The sequence below is a fragment of the Crocodylus siamensis genome, chromosome 11 (genome assembly GCF_052110815.1).
Source record: "Crocodylus siamensis isolate JL-2025a chromosome 11, ASM5211081v1, whole genome shotgun sequence".
Taxonomy (NCBI): Eukaryota; Metazoa; Chordata; order Crocodylia; family Crocodylidae; genus Crocodylus; species Crocodylus siamensis.
The window spans coordinates 29,481,562-29,501,044 of NC_143405.1; the positions used below are offsets into that span (position 1 = coordinate 29,481,562).

General features: G+C 45.3%; 1 protein-coding gene across 5 annotated transcripts in view; it reads right to left on the bottom strand.

Annotated features, from left to right (window-relative positions):
- The window catches only part of SFMBT1 (Scm like with four mbt domains 1), a 204,296-nt gene that overhangs the window by 17,711 nt on the left and 167,102 nt on the right, over positions 1–19,483 (bottom strand). For 2 of the 5 annotated variants that reach the window (XM_090021264.1, XM_090021267.1), the window contains exons 15-20: positions 13,637–13,776; positions 9,309–9,418; positions 7,029–7,204; positions 6,009–6,184; positions 4,402–4,647; positions 2,276–2,404 (exon numbers count right to left, since the gene is read on the bottom strand). In XM_090021264.1, the coding sequence (XP_089877390.1) occupies positions 2,276–2,404; positions 4,402–4,647; positions 6,009–6,184; positions 7,029–7,204; positions 9,309–9,418; positions 13,637–13,776 (977 nt within the window). The other 3 variants (XR_016438428.1, XM_090021266.1, XM_090021265.1) reach the window with 3 other exon arrangements.

Below are 19,483 nucleotides of genomic sequence, written 5' to 3' on the forward strand. Positions count from 1 at the left end.
TGGGACAAGTAGTACAGACAGAGAGCCCAGGTATGTCTGGCTCCTACCCTGTTGGGGTCAGCCATCAACAATGGGTGATGTTGGGGCCCAGGTAGCACAGCTACCAGTTGTGGGAAGGGAGTGCTGAGCTGTCTGGTACCCTACCTGGAAGGGAGACTGCGGTGGGGGTAGGGGTGGAGGTAGGGGGCAATGTAATTATATCTCTATGTACAATTTAAGCATACATTTCTGCACTAACTGAATCACCTACCAGTTGACTGAGAATCCTTCAACAGGCTCCTAATAGCCCTAGAATTTTCCAGAGTGTTCCTTACTGTTCTCCCCACAGTACAGCCCCTTCTCACTCCCACAATGCATGCATGGGCATGAGGGCTGTGAGAAGCATCCATCGCTGATTTGATTTGGCAGCTGAATCTCTGAATCCAAATCGAATCAGGAGACCCTTTAATCTCTCTGAATCAAACCAGAACCCTCTGAATCGATTTGGGGAGATTCGATGATTTGGACATAGATGCAGCTTTAAATGTTTTTTCTACATACCTCAAGGTACCAGTGTGGGTTGTGAACGCTGCCATGTTGGGCAGATGGAGCATCCCGAAGGAGCACGGCTGAGGGTCCCCACATGTGCTCAGTGACGGACCCAGAAGTGAACCAGAAACACTTCCAGTCCACTTTTGGGTCCACTGTGGAGCACGCAGGGGACCACCCCCCCACCCCAGATTGGCGACTAGTGCCTCCTGGGTCTGGGGGCGGGGCGCACCTGGGGTCCCCCCATGGCTGACTGCTGAGCCAAAGGGTTGCGGGGTGGGGTTCCCCCTTGTGCTCAGTAGCAGACCCAGAAGTGACCAGAAGTGCTTCTGGTCCACTTCTGGGTCTGCCACCAAGCACGCAGAGGGCGCCCCCACACTCCTATGGGACTCTCCATCTGCCACACCATCTCAGCATTTAAGAGCTATGCCTGGTACTTCGAGATATGTAGAAAAAGCATTTAAAGCTGTGTCTATGGCCAAATCGCTGATTATCCAAATCAGCAGCAAATCTTCAGATTCAAATTTGGCCAAATCCAATTGGGACAGTGATCTGAATCAATGACTCGAATCACTGTCCCCCCAATTCAGGCTGAATCTGAATTTAATATGGCCCATTTTGCACACACCTAATGGGCACCCCATGGGCACCCTGACTCCAGATAAGATCACAATAGGTTCTGCTTACCCTCTGCTGTCCTAATGATCCCTAACAACACCCCCCACACAAAATAGTTGGATGCCAAATACCAGTGGACATTTTGTTCTTCCACTCCCTCAGACCTTGCACAAATCATGAAGCAGGGTGCCTGTAGCATTTTTGAGATGGAGGATGGGTCTTAGTGATGCTGCTGGAGTGTTACTACTACTCACCAGTGGGTTCAGTGTCTGGCCATGCAGGCATTCCCTTCAAGCAGTTGGTCTCTGTGCACTGAGAGGATGACAGCAGGTATATCTCCTGCTTTGGTCCTCTAGGTCCATATCATCACTGTCATTACATGGCTGTAGGTCAACAGAGTTGATAATGAAGCAGGGCTCAATGGAGTCATTACTAGCTAGCATGCACAACAGTTCCTTATTGTATATGTATGTCATCTGACAAGGACCTGAAACATGGTAGAATCACACGCTTTCTTATATTGTGTCTTCAAAACCTTTGCCTTGGGGTGTATTGGTTATGCTTATGAGCTGCCACTTCTGTTGTGATCCATTCATACATAGCCTGGGCCCAATGACTCACCCCTGAAGGACTGCTGGATGTTCTCCTCATTCCAGAGAGAAGGTCCATGCCTTCACTTGCCTACAATTTGTTGAGTGTTTCACAGATGCAGACATTTTTTAGTGCAGGTCATTTGTTCGTGTGGTGGTTGACCAGGTGTTTGAGCATCTTGTACTTAGGAAGTGGAGTTTCTGGGGTTGAAGTCCAGAAGATAATGGCAGCAGCCTTTGTACCAAGCTTTAAAAAGGTAGGTCATATGCAGGGCAAGGCCGGTGACCTCAGGGCAGTGGAGCTGGGATTCAGTCACAGTACTTGCTCAAGAAGCCATAAATATCCTTGCTGAATTACCTCCTCCCATTCCATCAGTCAGGTTCCACAATAAATTGAAGAAACAGGAAACACCATAGTTTGGCTAAAAACCAGCCAAACACTGGAGTATTAATAATTAAATCTGATGTAATGTGTCCAGTTAATCAACAGTTGTTGAGAATCAAGCAACAAGTTAAATCTTTCAAAATATGTACTATACCTGATCCAGGAAAATTCTGGCCAATGGGGCACAATCTGTAGATTTGAGGAATCGCACGACATCAGCCACACTCCATTCCAGAGGATTACTGTCCAGCTGCAGCTTTTCTGCAACTTCAATCTTTATTTCCTAATACAACACCCCCCGAACACCAAAGAATTAAAAAAATTGTTACATCAAAAATGCCTAGTTCACAAATAATAAAAATAAACAATGTAGCAAGAAATAATAAATAATATTCCTATGATAACTCTGAATTCCACAGTCAATGTGGCCTAAATCAGGGTGTCAAACTCAAATGAGCTGGCAGGCCATATTCCTTGCCAACAGGCAGGGGATGGGCCATCTGGCCCACAGGCTTCTCATGGGTAAGGGCTTTATTGGCTAGCTCTGCTCTTTGATTCCCAAAATATTACAGCTTGAACATTTTTTGTGGCCAAGTAATTACATTTTTTCCATTCAGATGCAGAAGTCTTCCTACCTATCAATATTTCACAAAAAGCTAAGATGGCCATAACATTTTCCAAATTAATAGACTACCTGACAGTCAGATTTGATGTATAATTGCATTTATACATGAAATGATGAGATCACTATTAAGGTTTGGTATGAATCTGAGTTCAAGTATACCTTGCTTTTCAGTATATGTTGGAGATGGGAGTGAAACCCTGACAATGTTTTAGGCCAGGGGTTGTCAACCAGGGGTATGTGTACCCCTGGGGGTACTTGGGAAGGCCCAGGGGGTATGTAGTGCCAAACTGTCCTCCCCTACCCCCCACTCATCGACCAGACGCTGGGGTACACCAACCAAAAAAGGCTGAAAACCCCTGTTTTAGGCAATATGAAGAATTTTTCCTTTTCCCCATGTTTTAAGTGGGTGCTGGTACAACAAAAGATTCAGATTAACACAATTATAATTAAATGCATTTACTTCAAAAACAGACGTTTTAATTTATATAGAAGATTCAGTGCAGACTGCATTTTAAGTGATCTAGTGTGTTGCATTTGTGCAGTTGTAAAGTGGCTCCTTGTCACATCAGAGTAGTGGGTTTTATTTTAAAAATACTCCCAAAGTTTGTGGTCATTTTCGTAGCAATTTCTGGAGATGGCAATCCTCTGTTACAGGGATGCTCAACCTCCAACCCACAAGCCAAATGCAGCCTGCAGAGCTATCAGATCTGGCTCGCAAGACTCCCCACAGGTTGGGAAATTTAGTGGTGGGGGTGTGGTGGCCATTCTCTTCCCACAAAATTCCCAGACCTCAAGCCCTGCACACTTGGTCAGAGCCAGGCTGCACCCTCTTTTTCTTCAGGGCTGGGCGATAATCCCTCCCCCCATGAGGCTAGGCCATGCCCCCTTTTACTCAACGGGCCTGGGTTGGGGCAGGCCATGCCCCCTTTCCCCGATGGAGCTGAACCGCATCCCTTTTCCCCTGCTCCACAAGGCTAAGCCAGGTCCCCTTTTCCCAAGCTACATCCCATTTTCCCTCCAGTGGGGCTGGGTTGGGGCCATGTCACATCCCTTTCCCCAACCAACACAGGGCTGGGTTGGGGCTGAGCCATGCCCCTACCCCCATGGGGCTAAGCTATGCCCCGTTCACCCCCACCCAGCCAGGTCACATCCCTCCTCCTTCCTCCCAGGGCTGGGTTAAGCCTCCTTTCCCCCCTGCATGGCTGGGCTCAGGTCAGGTGGTTCTCTCCCGCCCTCTTGCATGGTTGGATGATGCTTACTGTACTGGCTCCAGGCACTGGACTGGAAACACTATCTGGCCCGTGGTTGGATCTGGCACTGCCCATCCTGCCTGCTGTGGGGAAAAAGGTTGAGCACCAGTGCTCTAGTATGTTTGTTATGTCTGCTATTTAACCCCCACTAGAGCTGGCATTCTCTCTCTTTTCTGTATAATACACAGAATGTCAACTTTTCCATGTAGCACCGGGACCACTGCAGATGTGCTCCTGCTATAAACTGGAAATTGAAAGGTAAGTTTTAATAAGGACAAGAGGCAAAATTCAAGGCAAACTGCCAGCTTGAAGAAAGATCTGAATTAGTAACATTGCCCCCTTCCTGCAGCTGACAAGAACAAAGCCCTAAGAAGGGGTAAGGAATTTTTTACTTTTAGGACATACGTTTGGTGAAGGGGGTTTATTTTCATCATCAGAGAAGGAAAAGGTTTGGAGCCTCCTTTTCTGTTTGTCTTGATCTTGAGCCAGAGAATGGGACAGTTCACTCTGAGTGGGAGAGGATGACATAGATTTTTTCTCAAACACTTCCGAGTCTTCAAGCAGTTCATCTTGCTGCTCAGAGGTGCTATCCTCACTCAAGGATTCTTCATCTACCTCATCCTGGTCATCATCTTCCTCTCCTGCACTGCCCTGAAAGGGAAGAAAAGACAGATGAAAGTTGAAGTGGGAAACCTAGCACCAACATACTACAATGGATTCTTATCTCCTAAAAATAACTGTCCAGCCACACAAGTTTAAAAGAGCTGGTAACCTGCTATGCAGTTGTATTTCAAAACTGATTTAAGAACATGCACAGTAATTAGAAGTGCACCAACAATGATTTTCTTGGCCGATACAATATTGGCCAATACTTATCTAATAACTGATTTTACAAAAACGCAGCCAGGCATCATGGGGAGCAGCTCCTTGCAGGTAAGTGTGTGGAGGGGAAGGGACATGGAGGAGAAAAGGTGTATGGGGGGAGGCAGATCAAGGCTCCCACAGTGAGAGAGGGAGTGGGGCAGGGGCTGGGGCTGGTGGTGCTACTCAACCAGGGCAGTGAATGGGAATACGGGCCAGGGCAAGGAGCAGGACAAAACTATGGGCAGCTCATTCAGGGGATCAGTGTCCTAGCACTTAAAAATGGTGGTGGGGGCACTTGAACTACAGTTTGTTGAATGAGCTTTAGTTTAAGTTCCACTACCACCATTTTAAAGTGTGGGGATGTTTTTAACTGGAGTTGAGCTGAGCAGGGCGAAGGTGGATGCGGGCTGCCTGCTGTGGGCTTGGGGCTCTCTGCCTTGCTGCCTGTGCAATGGGGACCCTGCATGAGCTGTGCACCCCCTGCCCGCCTGGCAGTGGGAGGCATAACTCACCACCCCCACTGCTGCCAGGCAGGCAGAAGGCACATGGCCAACGTGGGATATCTGGGGCAAAGGCAGCATGGCAGAGAGCCCCAAGCCCACAGTGAGCAGCCTGCATCTGCCTCACACACACATCTGGAGGGGCACATGCCCCTCCATGTCTCCCCTGGAGGGGGTGTTCAGAGGCGGGGAGCTGCCTTCCGTCCCTACCCCACCCTACCCTACCCCACCCCACCCAGTGGCCTCTGGATGAGGTGCTCCTGGCCCTGGGTCTCATTCACTGCCTGGGCTGGGCAGCACCCCCAGTCCCAGAACCTGCCCCACTCCCTCCCTTACCATGGGGGGCCTCTATTTTGCCCCATCCCCCATGCCCTTTCCCTCCCCCATGCCACTTCCCCTCCACAGACTTACCTGCAGCATGCTGCTCTCCAAGCTGCCCAGCTGCATGTATGCAGTTATGCATATAAATGCAGTGTCTTGGGGTCCCGGCCAGAAGGCACATTTGTCAGTGAACATTATTTGGCTACATCGATAGATAAAAGCTGATAGCCAATAATGTTAATTTTCCTTTTATTGATGCCAATCCAATATGCAACTGATATGCAACAGTTCACCTCTAACAGTAATAAGTTTACTATGGCTGCTTGCCTGGGGAGATCCAGCTGGACTGTTATCCACTGAGGTGGAAGAACGTTTTTTCTTATGAACAAAGTGTTTTCGTCTCTTCCTCCTCTTATTTGGTTTCTTCATGTCTGCTTCCGGGTTACTGTGAACACCTGGTGGTCTGCCAATCCTTTTGTTTCTCCTCTTCCCATAATAGTGTGCTGGAATGGCAAAAGAAAAGAGCATTTGCTTAATGTGTTATATAATGCAACTTTATCATCACTAGTTATTTGTCAGCCCCCATGAAGAGACAATCAACATGAGAAGATTTTCAATAGAAAACTCAAACTCAAATCTGCAAAATTTCAACATAAATGAGTCTATATTCTTTCCTTCAATAAAATGTACCAGGTGAGAGTTTATGAATAAAGTTTTATTCGCTCAAAGGGGGTTTAAATTCCTCCACCTCTGAAAAAGGGCCAGTTTTTGCACAAAAATGCCATAGGTTATAGAATGGCAGATTTGGGTGGTGCAGCTTGTGGTGGTGCGGTATTTTGCAGACTGTTGGCCTATACAGATATCTGGAGATTATATATGATTGGTTCTCACTTTGTCCAGATGACCACATTAGATAATGCCCCTTTCCCCCACCCCTCTCTCCAAAGCGAGACAGTTGTTCTCTAGTAGAATAATTTAGTTAGTCTGTAAGATGCCACTCTACCCTGCAGCTAACTCTCTCTCTGCTCAGGAATAATAAAGAGTGAAACACTTAAAAATATTCTGGAGTCTGTTATATCCCAGAGATTACTGGCAGGAGAAAAATAAAACCTTAGACATAACATGCAAATAATAAATATCATATCTTTATGTAGTACTATTATTCACTATGAAATAACCATATTTTTGGGTAAAAAACTGATTATGTAAGTACCTTCATAGCTTGCATCACTCAGAAGTGAAGCAATAAATCATTGTAATTTATCTTCACGATCAGTTTTGATCAAAAGCACCATCTAAATCAGAGTCCTTACTATGGTTAAAAAGAAAACTGGTGTTTTAACTCACTGTATTTAGTCTTTGTCAGGACTGAGCAGTTCTCTGAACACTTATCTAGCACCATCTGGGGGCCGAAGAGGTTTGGACAGCACTCCAGTTTGATGCAAGTTTTCCTACAGAAATCTGCCACCCGATCTGCTGTTCTCACAACCTCCACAATGGCACGGTAACTCTTCCCTTTGTATCTGCCATAGGGAATATATGATCATAAACCATATGGCTCTACTACTGCAATAAAGGTGCAAGATTGAAAATTATTTAACATCAAACATTATATTCTTTTTCAGGATAAATATAGAGAATTTAGTGTTGGTGAAAGACTAGGAATTGGCAGTCATTTGAATCAAAATCCTCTCATTAGTAACAAAACATGACAGATGTCCACATAATAAACATTATCAAGCCAAGACAGAAGAGACATTTGGGTCGCAGTGCCAAACATTACTGTAATCTGCTATTATAAATGTAATTAGGGATCTACTTAAATCATGCCAAAATGATGGAAAATTTGTGGGCTGCTTACAGTGCCTTTTTCATGGCAAGCCCTCCCCCTCCCCTTCAATTGGCTGAGAGACCCACCTCTTGCTGTGGACTGGCCAAGAGGACTGCCTTTTGTGCAGTCCTGCCCCTTGCCACTGATTGGTAAAGGGCTGCCCTTCACAATGTAATAGTTTCATAGATGTTAGGGTTGGAAGGGATGCAAAGGGCTATTAGATCATCAAGTCCCACCCCCTTCCCCAGGCAGGAAAGAGTGCTGGGGTGAGATGACCCCAGCCAGGTGTCTGTCCAATCTCCTTTGGAAGTGTATTCCATATTTTGGCAACCCTCACTGTAAAGAATTTTTTCATCATGTCCAGTCTGAATTTGCTCTTTCAGTTTGTGGCCATTATTTCTAGTTACCCCAATGGGCGCCCTGGTAAACATCTTTTCCCCTATTTCTTGCTGACCCCCCACCCCCGATGAGTTTGTAGGCGGCCACTAGATCACCTCTCAGCCTCCTGTTGCAGACGCTGAAGAGGTTCAGGTCTCCCAATCGGTCCACACAGGGTTTTTTATGTAGGCCTTTAACCAGATGAGTGGTCCTCCTCTGAACCCTCTCTAGACCATCCACACCCTCCTGAAGTGCGGTGCCCAAAACTGGACACAGTACTCCAGCTGCGGCCTGACCAATGCCACCCTAGAAAGGATGTAGTTAGCTTTACTTAACCTCACACTGGTGACTTGTTCATTTTGGAGTCAACTACAACTCCGAGATCCCTGTCTATACCAGTATTTACTAAGGATCCCTAAGAACAACAATCTTGCAGTTAGGTTACTGCCCCTATCGTGTGAAACAATTGCTGGAAAGGGTAGTGATTTTCTCAATAGTCTGCACAGCCATCCCTGCTGTGATGGATGACTGTGTGTAAAAATTATAACACACTACTCTAAATTATTTCCTTTCTCTGAGTATATTTACATAAATTATTCCAGGGACTTTTTATAACTATATCCAAGTATATAGGAATCCTGCAATGCAGAAAAGTATGGCCATGTTATGGATGGAGAACTGATGCAATTACAGCTCGAAGTCGGATTGTTAGTTTTATAGGAGAGCTGACCTCTTGGGTCCAAGCACAGTGCCTAATTACAGAACCTTCACACTGCCCCACAAGGCAGTTAACCACCTGACTCAAAAATACCATTCTTTTTTACTAACATGATAATAGTGTTCCTTCATCCCGGTTCTCTCTCAGCAATATCTATATTGCAGATTAACAAAACTCATCAAAATGCTGAGCAACACTTCAAGGGGCTAACAAGTCAAACAGAATCCTAACCCAGTCCCTGTTCGAGCCTTACTAAAGCTCAATAGATAATATTTAAATGAGGAACTGTTTTCATGTACAGAAATTGGAAGGTGATGACAGTCTGAGAACCTTCTCTGACAGGTCTGTTAACAGTTAAAATGCTGATACTATCTTCAGTCCTATTACAAAGCTTTTACCTTTTCTCTACTGGTCTAACAGATGCATCTGCCATATTGCACTAATTACTGCAGTATTAATCCATTTAAAACAAAGCAGCATCAGAGCCCACCTGACACATGAGAGAGTCAGAAGCACTCTGCTGGATGCTCCAGAAAAAAATTACATTAATTTGGGGATTACATTTTGCAACATCCTTATGGACTTAAACTGCATAAAGTTCTGAAAGGTAAGTTCTTAAGCAAAATTTGAAAAAAAGTAGTTTGTAAAAAAGAGATTACTACTGGGAGTAAATTAATTAGATATAGGGTACAGAATTTACTTTGCCTTCAGAGTCTCTCCATGCCCAAGCCATGCAGCTTCTTCATCCAGCTGGAGCTCTCGAAGGACACGGCTGGGTTTGTAGGCTGCATTGATCAATAAAGTGAGAACCTGCAAATGGAAATGAATGAAGAAGGGTGAAAAAGAACAATTAGGTTATAAGTACAGCAACTCTGTATTAAAATGCTAGGTTAAAATAGTAGATTACTTCTATTCATCTACATCAAATGTTCAGCATATATTCAGTCACAATGGGATTATAGAAACATTATAACTGCTAACATGAAGAAAAACATATCAAGTACAGACAGAAAATGGAGTCATGCCAAGCCTTAAGAACTAACTACTGAGAGGTTACTGATTCTAGCAGATCTCAGCTTTTCTTGCAGCTTCAGTAGTCTTCCCTCATACCACATAATTTAATTGCAGAGTAGATACTGCAAAGTTCATACAACTAATGTTGCTAATGCCAGCAACATTTTACTGCTGGAATATGTAACGCATCTTTGAGCTTTCCCTCTAGAGACTGAGTGACACTCAAAGGGCTGCCTCATGTACTCCATGACTGCCTGTGTCCATAACCTTGATAAATGTGAGCAGTTTAATCTGGATTCTGGACTGCTTCAAAATCCATGCCCAACCTCTTCTGAAACACTGGGCTTTTTATTATAGAAATAACATAGTGACCGTCCAATCAAAAAATTAACAAGAGAATGGCCCCTGACATACATTATCTTTAGTATGTGATTAACATGTTAAATCGGCCTCTAAATAATAACTTAGCCATACATGCAAGTTAATTTAAGGCGCGACAATGCAGTAAATGAGCCACAAAGTTAATCCACATAAAATGAATAACAACTTTGTGGCTTATGTGTCACACCTTAAATTGAACATGTAGCCTCATTTTAAAGAGGTATCAGTGTACAGGAAGCCCAGCACTGGGCTGCTGCAGTTCAATGCCAGGACCTTCATGCACTGAGACCTGTATAAACTCCATGCAGCACCTAGCTGGACAGCACACAGGGATCACTGCATTGGACCATAGTCTGTGCTGGGCTTTCCCTATGCTGTGTAGCATACAGGATTTGAGTGATACCAGGCTGCCACTGCCTGATGCTAGGCTACCCAGTTGCAGGGTGCTATCAAGCCCCATGTGTTGCCCAGGTGAGCAGCACACAGGTCTCATCCAGCACTCTGCACATGGGGAACCTCGCACTGGGCTGCCACAGCCTGATATTGGGTTCCTCACTGGGGAGGGGGAAGGGGGGAGGAAAAGGAGCTATCAACGCCTGTGTCCTACTTGGCTGGGCTGCACATAGGGCTTATACAACTCCCAGTGCACAGACAGCCTAGCATCAGATTGCAGCAGTTTGGTGCTATGCTCCCAGTGTGCTGAGCTGACTGGCAGCTGGGGCCAGGGACCATTCTGGTTCCTGGTCCTGACTGACAGTCAGCTGATTTGCTTCATCTTGCTGGGCTCTTGATCTGGGCCCCCTGCACCAAAAGTAAGGTGTCATCCTCGATCTCAAAATCGCACACCCTGCCATACATGTGTGGCATGATTGTTTGGATTGAGGGTTAGATGCCATCACATCTTTAAAGTGAATGTCTCTTGGGGCCAGTAATACAACAGAGGCACCTTCTACAATCTGAGGTTTCCTCAAAGGGCATGTACACATGCACATTTGGAGCCATTTCTAAAAGGGAATATTTCAAAAGTACTGTTGCATTCTAATAGTTACATGTGGGCTAACTAGGAACAGTGAAAATGTAGCACGACCATCCTAACTGTAACGCTGTATGAAACAGTTGCTGATGTCATATGCTTCAGACCATGTCAAGTAACTTTTCTGCTACCCCAATAATGCTACCTGGTAACTGGGCAATATACTGAACAACTCCCAAAAGCTGACTATAAACAATTTCACATAAAGTGCACAATCTGATTATCTACCATGTAAATTTATTGATATTCATAATTTATGCAATTATAAAAATAAACCAACAATATTTAAACAATGGCCTAATCTTTCATTAACCAGAGTAAAAAAAAAAGTATATATTCACACACACACATATATAGATATATATTATTCTATCAAAAGCATAAATAAGTTAGGCATGCAAAGCAGTGGTCATCTATATAAGGATTAGGGCTGTACAAAACGACACTGTTCCATTTCGAATTCAGTTTCGAGGTTTCAGTGGAAGAGTGCTTCGTTTCAAATTTCATTTTGATTAGAAATGGCTGTTCCATTTTGGTTTGTTGAAACAGTGATGCTGTTTTGACTTTTCACCCATTCATTATAATGAGGAAGCTTGAAACAGCCACTCTTATCCAGCAGGCAGATGGGGGCCCGCAACCTCGGGAGGGCCACGGGGGCTGTGCTAGTCCTCCCAGGGCTGTGGGTCACTGATCTGCCTGCCAGATGAGGGAGGGAAGCCGGGTTCTGCCACCTGGGACCAGGGAGCTGGGAAAGAGAACTGAGCTAGACCGGGCTGCGGGAGTGGAACTGATCGATCAGGCTTAGTTCCCTTTTCCAGCCCAATCGCAGCCCCTTCCCCCGCACTGTGATTGGCTTCCCGCAGCCTGGCAGTGGGAAGCAGGGAGAGCCAGGGCTGTGCTCTCAGCTGAGCCACATGGGGCTGCAGAGCCACTGGAATCGCAACCCTGGTTCTCCCCTGTCTCCCAGCACCTGGCTGCTTCAAAACTCAAAACGTTTGAAACTTTTGAAAGTTTCAACTAGCCTTGTTTTGTTTCAAGGCTGTTTCGAACCCCTTCATGTCAATTTGATTTCGCTGCTTCAAGCTCGAAATGAGTCGAAATAGTGTTGAATTGAAACAGCTGGCGAAATTTCGCACAGCCTTAATAAAGATGTATGTTTCTGTAGAAGTGCAGCTTGGTTGGTACTTATCATACTGCTTCAGCCATTGTTAAGGCATAATAAAGGCCTGTTGATCTGCCACCAATAGACAGAAAAATGCTCATAAGTTTTTCCTATGTGACTGTTATACATGTTTCAACTAAAACCTTTTCAACAAACATTATAAGTGGTTGCCCCAAGAGTCTTGGTTTCTGACTTGTTTGCTAGAAGGTCTTTTCAGACAGCCTTTGTCTCCTTTCTTGTATTTAATGGAAAAAAGCAGAGGATTACGAGCAAACATTGCATTTGTCCTGAGAGCATCTATTTTCTCCTGGGGTAAACTGTGATCAGTCAGATGTCTACTACTTTTGTTCCAAGACAGACTTCAAGGTCTGTGGGACAAGACCAGCTAACAGTTTATTGCAAAGTGTGTCTGAATGGATCTCCTGGGTTTGCATCATTGGATAAACAGCAGAAAAGCAGCACTACATTCAGCTGCTTATAGAACTCTTATTAGAAGGGCAATGTTTGTAATGCAAATCCTGCAACTTTTCTGTTCTGAGACAAAGACAGGCACAACTGGTCCCAAGAAAAATGTAACAGCTGCTCATAACCTTTGCTTAATTTACACTAATAGTACACTTAATCCACACACTGTTCTTTAGAGAGTTCTGATGAAAGCAGGAGAAGAAGGGGTATTTGCCATGAAAATATTCATAATTTCATTTTAGATGATACATTGTACATCAGAATTCTGGTCTTTAGAAGGTTCAGCAAAACAGCTCATGTCATATGAAAATGTTTCATTTTTATGTGATTTGATATAAAATATTTTCTGGGAAACAGATCATTTGCTATAAGACACCAGGTTTACTTTTAGTCAGAACATAGTCAGTTTGTTCAATTTTCCCTAAATTAGGCTGACTGGTATTTGCAAAAAATTCAAAAAGCTCCTTAAATATTATTATAATATTTACCCAATTAATTGGCATTTTTTGCCAATTGTCATGGAAGAGAAATTATATTTCATCAGTTTGGCCATAAACGCATAAGATTGTAGAAGGAAACTTTCTGGGCTACTTTTCTTGGTTTAAAAATGAACTATTAAAATATTAAGAACTAATTTCATATTATGGGGTTTCAGTGAAGGCCAAAGTATACCAGCCACAATTGGCTGTTTTCATAAGTGGCAAATTTTAGTTTACTCTATATAAAACTAAAAAATGCAGTAGTAATGAGATAATCAGATCACTGGAAGATTAGAAGCATATTGTCATGACTCAAACCACTCATAAACTACTCAATGCCTCATACTTCATTTTAAAAAAGAAACTGAACTCGTAGCTCATTACCACTCATTTCCTATTATTTAACAGTCTATTACTCATCTCTAACTAGAAAGATACTCAGGAGTTTAACGTACACTACTGCACACACAGCTCCACCCTCAGAACCACCTCACCTCTTTAAGAACAAGAACACAGTTTCCAGGTCCTACAGACTGGGGAAGCTCTGCAATTCTCCCTTTGTTGAGGTAAGGCCCTGAGAAGCACCGGTGGTTGAAGTAGATCTTTGGGCAGCAGTACTTCCCATTAATTATCACTGAGAAATGAAAAGTAGCCAAAATTTAAATTACTTAAGTGCCATTTCCCCATCCCTCTACCACTTCCCCCAAAAAATAAAGAAAAAGCAAACAAACAAAAAAAACCTCCTCTTAATTCTTGCAAGGCTTAATATTACTACAAGTTGTAGAAAAAAGGAAAAGAAATAAATAGTCTATATGAATGTATAGAGTTAAAATATCACTTCCGTAACTATAACTCCAGCTGCTAGATGTTGCAGAGATGGACTTTTTGGGTGCCTATACACATGATGGAATTCATGTGTATAGGTTATGTGTCAGTGTACTCCAGGAGCCTCTGTATCACATGTATTCAGTGTCCCTGCATTTCAAAATGGTTATGGGGGCACTTTAACCAAAGCTCATCCAATAAGCTTTAGTTAAAGCATCCCTACCACCATTTTGAAGCATGGGACACTGAATACATGTGACACTGTAGGTGCTTTAATTAGAGTGGCTCTCAGCTGGTCTAATAAAAGCACCACCTCTCCTGCCCTGGAGGAAGTGTATAGATGCCCTGTAAATTTTACATGTGTATTTGTTCCTTGTATGCCTGCTGGCAATATCCCTATAATACAGTTAAGATGTGAGCCAGAAAACAAATCCAGTCACATGACCTGGCGATTTACCATGCATCTCTGACCACCCACCTCATGGGTTCTGGCCAGTGATCTATTTTTGGAGTTATTTCTAATATTTTAAGCAGCTCAGAAAAACATTAAAATGAATCAACAAAAAATGTTTGGTCTTTTTTCTCTGTTATATCAGGATTTTGAGGCCCAAGACAGGAAATATTTGACCCATGATAGATTTAAGGCTGGATAGCATATAACGGGGGATCTGGGTTTTCTGTTCACCATGGAAAAACATGGTAAAACCCAGATTTTTCTCCTTTTAAAGGAGAAAAACCTGGATTTTCTCTTTTAAAGGAGAAAAATGTGGGAAACAGTAGGAAAAGTTCCAGGCTGCAAGGGCCTAGGGGGAGCAGGAAGAGGGTGGTCAGGTAGGGGGTGCCTTGTACATGTATATGCACATGGCTGCCAGGCAGCCTGGAGAGCAGCTCCCACAGTCTGCTGGGACTGGGGGCGAACGGATTGAGGCCTCCATAGTAAAGGAGGGAGGGAGTTGGGTAGGGCTAGGACTGCTGCCCAGCTCAGGTAGTGCATGGAGCTTGGATCCTGGGGCTGGCAGAAGTGGGATGGAGCCAGGGGCAGCTCACCTAGGGGGCAACAGGGGTGAGGATGGCTCCCCACTGCTGAGTGCACTCCCAGAGAAGGTATGGGGAACATATGCCCCCCAGATCTCTGCATGGGGTGGGAGTAGGTGCAGGCTGCCTGCTGCAGGCTTGGGCTGCCCACCGTGCTGCCCTCTGCTGCAGCCTTCGAGGCCCAGTGGCCGGGACCCAGTATGGCAGGGCACAGCAGGGTGGGGAAGCTTAGTGCCACTGCTGGGAGTTCACGTGGCCATGATGAAATGCCTCCTGCCACCTGTCTTCAGTGGGGGAGGGGGCGCAGAGTTGTGCCCTTCACTGCTGCCAGCTGTGCAGGGGACATCTTGCCATGGCAATGTGGAACTCCCAGCGGCAGCAACAAGATTCCCTGCTCAGCTCTGCCCCCCTGTGCTGGGTCCCACCTGCTGAGCCACGGATGCCCTGGGGGAAGGCAGGAGGGCGGGAAGCCCACGCCTGCAGTGGGCAGCCCATGTCCACACCCCGTGATGGGTTCTGCTCTGGCCATGCCAACCATGGAGAAGCAGGAGTTGGGCTCCATGCTCTGCTCCACTGCAGCAGCTCCTGCATCTCATGGGCAACAGCCAGGGATCAGGTACTTCTGTGGAGGACAGGGAGCTGCAGACTCAGGTCCCTGGCCCCATAGCATTGACAGCTGGGGGCTGCCTCCAGCAGGGCTGAGGGGGTGGGGAATGTGGGACACTAGCAAGGCCAGGGGGCTGTAGTTGGGGAATGAGTGGCACCAGCAGGGCTGGGGGGCTGTGGGTCAGGAGTGAGGGACAGTGGCATGGGCAAGGCACTACAGCTATGCGAGGCTTCAGACCGTGCTTCAGATCTGAAGAAGCTTTAGACGCTGTCACATCCGAAGCAGCATGTCCGGATCGAAGTGTTGGCTTTGTTAGACTTTTGTTAGGAGTTTCCAAACCGCTTTGGAAAGCTTCGGAGCCACCTCAGAGATCCGGCCATAGGGTATAATGGGGAATCAATGAAATATCCATAAGTTTGTTGTTTTTTTGTCCGATTTGGATGAAACTTGCAGGGATGGTAGCCTCTAGTGAGGCCATGAAGCCTGCCAAGTTTCAAGGAGATAGGCACAGGGGTTTGGGGGGAACTGCGCCTCAAGCTGCAGGCAAGCAGAACTCATGACATGGGTGACACTGTGTGTGTTAAAGCACAGCAGGGTGAAAGCTGCAGGCCTGCTAGCCCCTGCTGCAGCCGTGAAGCCTGCCAGCTGTCAAGGAGATAGGTGCAGGGCGGGTTCCGGGGCCCCTCATTCATGGGAGCGTGATGGGCCCATGGTGGCCTGGGCACACCCACCCATGGGAATGTGATGGACCCATGGGGCCCTGCACCTCTAGCTGCTGACAGGCAAAGCTTGTGACATGGGTGCTTGTGCAACTGACTGTCTCCGTCTTGGGGCAGTTGATTGTCTGTATTATTTCCTCTCCTTTAGTCTGTGGTTTTGTAGGTGTTAATCCTTGCTACTTAACTTGTTAACACATAACTAACGCCTACACAACTTCAGACTAAGGAGAGGAGATAATACAGACAATCAACTGCCCCAAGACAGAAACAGGCAGTTGCACGAGCACCCATGTTACGAGTTTTGCCTGTCAGCAGCTTGAGGTGCAGTTCCCCCCGCACCCCTGTACCTATCTTCTTGAAAACTGACAGTCTTCATGGCCTCAGGGGCTATCACTCCTGCAGTTTTCACCCCCCTGTGGTGTAACACATACACGTGGCATGAGTTTTGCTTTCAAGAATTTGTGGTGTGGTTCCCCCTGAAACCACTCCACTGATCGTCTTGAAACTTGGCAGGCTTTATGTTCTCAGTAGAGGCTACCATCCCTGCAAGTTTCATCCAAATCAGACAAAAACAACAAAGTTATAGATATTTCATTGATTTCCCATTATACCCTACAGCTGGATCTCCGAGGCAGCTCCAAAGCTTTGGAGCCACTTTGGCCGGATCAAAGCGGGAACCCAGTCCAGACCTCTGGATTGGATCACTGGCATCCAAAGCAGCCTTGCATAGGCCTTCAAGGCACCTACATTATTAGGACTGCTCAGAACCACAAAGCAGCAGCACCATAAAGCGGGGGGGGGGGGTGTGCCCTGATTGAAGGGGATGAGGGAGCTCTGAGTTTCCATGATAAAAAACGCAAAATCAAATACCCAAATGTATAGGCATTTAGAATTTATTTTATGATAATGATCGAGGCACTGTTAGGCTTCCAAACTGCTTCAAAATTGTAAATATATCAATAAAACATTGTGTGGCATTTCAATTTAAATCATGGAAAAATGCAGATTTGGGGGTTTTCTAATAAAAGAATTTGTGACTGTGCATTTTTGTCAGAGAACTTGCAATTTTTAAACAGAGAAAACCAGGATCCTTCCTTATAACCCTCTAGGCTAGAGAAAAGCTTCACGTCATTAAAAAAGATTATCAACTTTTCACTGGAATACACTTTTGAGCAGGTGGTATTTCAAAAAAGTAGGCATTACAAGAGTCTGCTATTTTAGATAATCATAGAATCATAGAGAAGTAGAGCTAGAAGAACCTCCAGAGGTCACCTAGTTCAGTGGTTCTCAACCTTTTTTGTACTGGAACCCATTTGCCAAGATCAATGGCTTGTCTTGACCCATGCACCCCTGGTCCTGCCGCCTGACCCATAGCCCCCTATCCCCCCTGGGCCATGCTGACCCTCACTCCCAAGCCTCAGCCCCCTCCCCCTGCACCAAGCCCTAATGAAGGGGGCCCCCACCTTCCCTCATCCTGCTCAGGCCTGAGTGCCATGACTACAGTGGCTCCAGCTCATGTCAGGGGCAGTGGAGTGAGGATGGAGGGAGGAGGAGCAGAGGTCTCTGGCACACCTGCCCTGGGCTAGGGTTCATGTGCTGTGCCAGGCAGCCTGGTCATGGCCCCTCCTGCCACTCCAGCAGTGTCTTCCAGCTGTCCCGCCCACAGACACCAGCCTTGGTGTCACCAGCCTGGCCATGTAGGTCTGCTCTACCCCTTCCCCTGATGAAGCAGCAGGAGCTTTCTCCTCTGCTGTCCTTGCCCTGCTAGAGCCTCAGCGCCCAGCCACCTTCCCTCAATGCTGGCAGCTACCTGCCCCCAACCTCCCCCAGCAGTCCCCAAGCCCTAGCCCTCCAACCCCAACTCCTGATACACTTAGCTTCCTCTGGCTGCTGGTCTGGGCCCTCCAACCCCTGCTCCCAGGACCCTGCCTGGGTGCTGCTGGCCATGCCCCAAACAGGCCCTTGCAGGCTGGAATACTGCCAACCTGCAAGGGGAAACCCGTGCTCTCATACTTTTTTCTGGCACTTGCTCACAACCCTTTGAAATATTCTTGTGACCCACTTTTGGGTCATGACCCATGGGTTGAGAAATGCTAATTCAACCCCCTCCCCTCCCCGCGAGGCTGGATCATCCTTAGCCAAGCCATCCCGTATCTTTTTTATGAATATGATGCATGTATCCTCAATGAACATCAGCAAACAGTGACAGGCTGGCAAGGTTGACATACATATACTGCAGAAGCAAGCCAGTTTTTTCAACCCAAAGATGAGAATAAACTAGATCTGGGTGATCTAAGGTCAGAGAGATTAAGTTTGGGTAATGACCTATCCATATAGAAATTGTTGATGTATTAACCTATTTTCCTAAATGCTGTGTTTCCAATGATTGCTACATTGTAATGCTTAATGAAAGAAGCTGTGTTTTTAGTTCTCATGTCTACTAAAGTAGGTGAAGTACTTTGGCATCCTTTAAAATGTAGATTGGATACCTACAGATGTATAACAATAAAATTGTTTTTCTCTAGTAATATTACACATTTTGACTGAGAAACATTTTCATTTAGAGGCCTTAATGCCAGTGGTTGAAAACCAACAGATAAAACATATGAAACCATACTAACATTGTGCCTCTGTTTAAAAATCAGTTAAAATACAAAGTAATTGCAATCAGTAATTGCAAAGTAAATGCAATCAGTTCTGCAAAACCTGTATCTGGCATAGCTTCAGACATGCATTTTACTGTATGTCAAACAGTGCAATAAACATTTAGATGTCATACAGATCCCTGTCATTTAGATGCCAGACCTGTTTCATCAGCAGGTATATGTGTTTATTATATGTGTTCTTTCAACAATTCAGAAACCATTAAATTTCACTATCTAGTACATAAGATATTTTTTCTGTGAAAAATCTTTGTTTACAGTGATAAATGTGTTACCAGAAACAAAAGCAAACTTGTATCTTATGGGACTCTAACTGCTCAGAATACAAATATTTATTATGCTAGCCAATCCTAAAATCCAGTTCTATATATGTATCTCAATATTTTAATACATTTATTGCCAGGAGACAGTTTTGAAATAGTTTTTTTCCCTTACAAAGAATACAGCCTCATGTAGGATGGGGGTTTTGTTTGCAGTTATGGGCTCCAAATT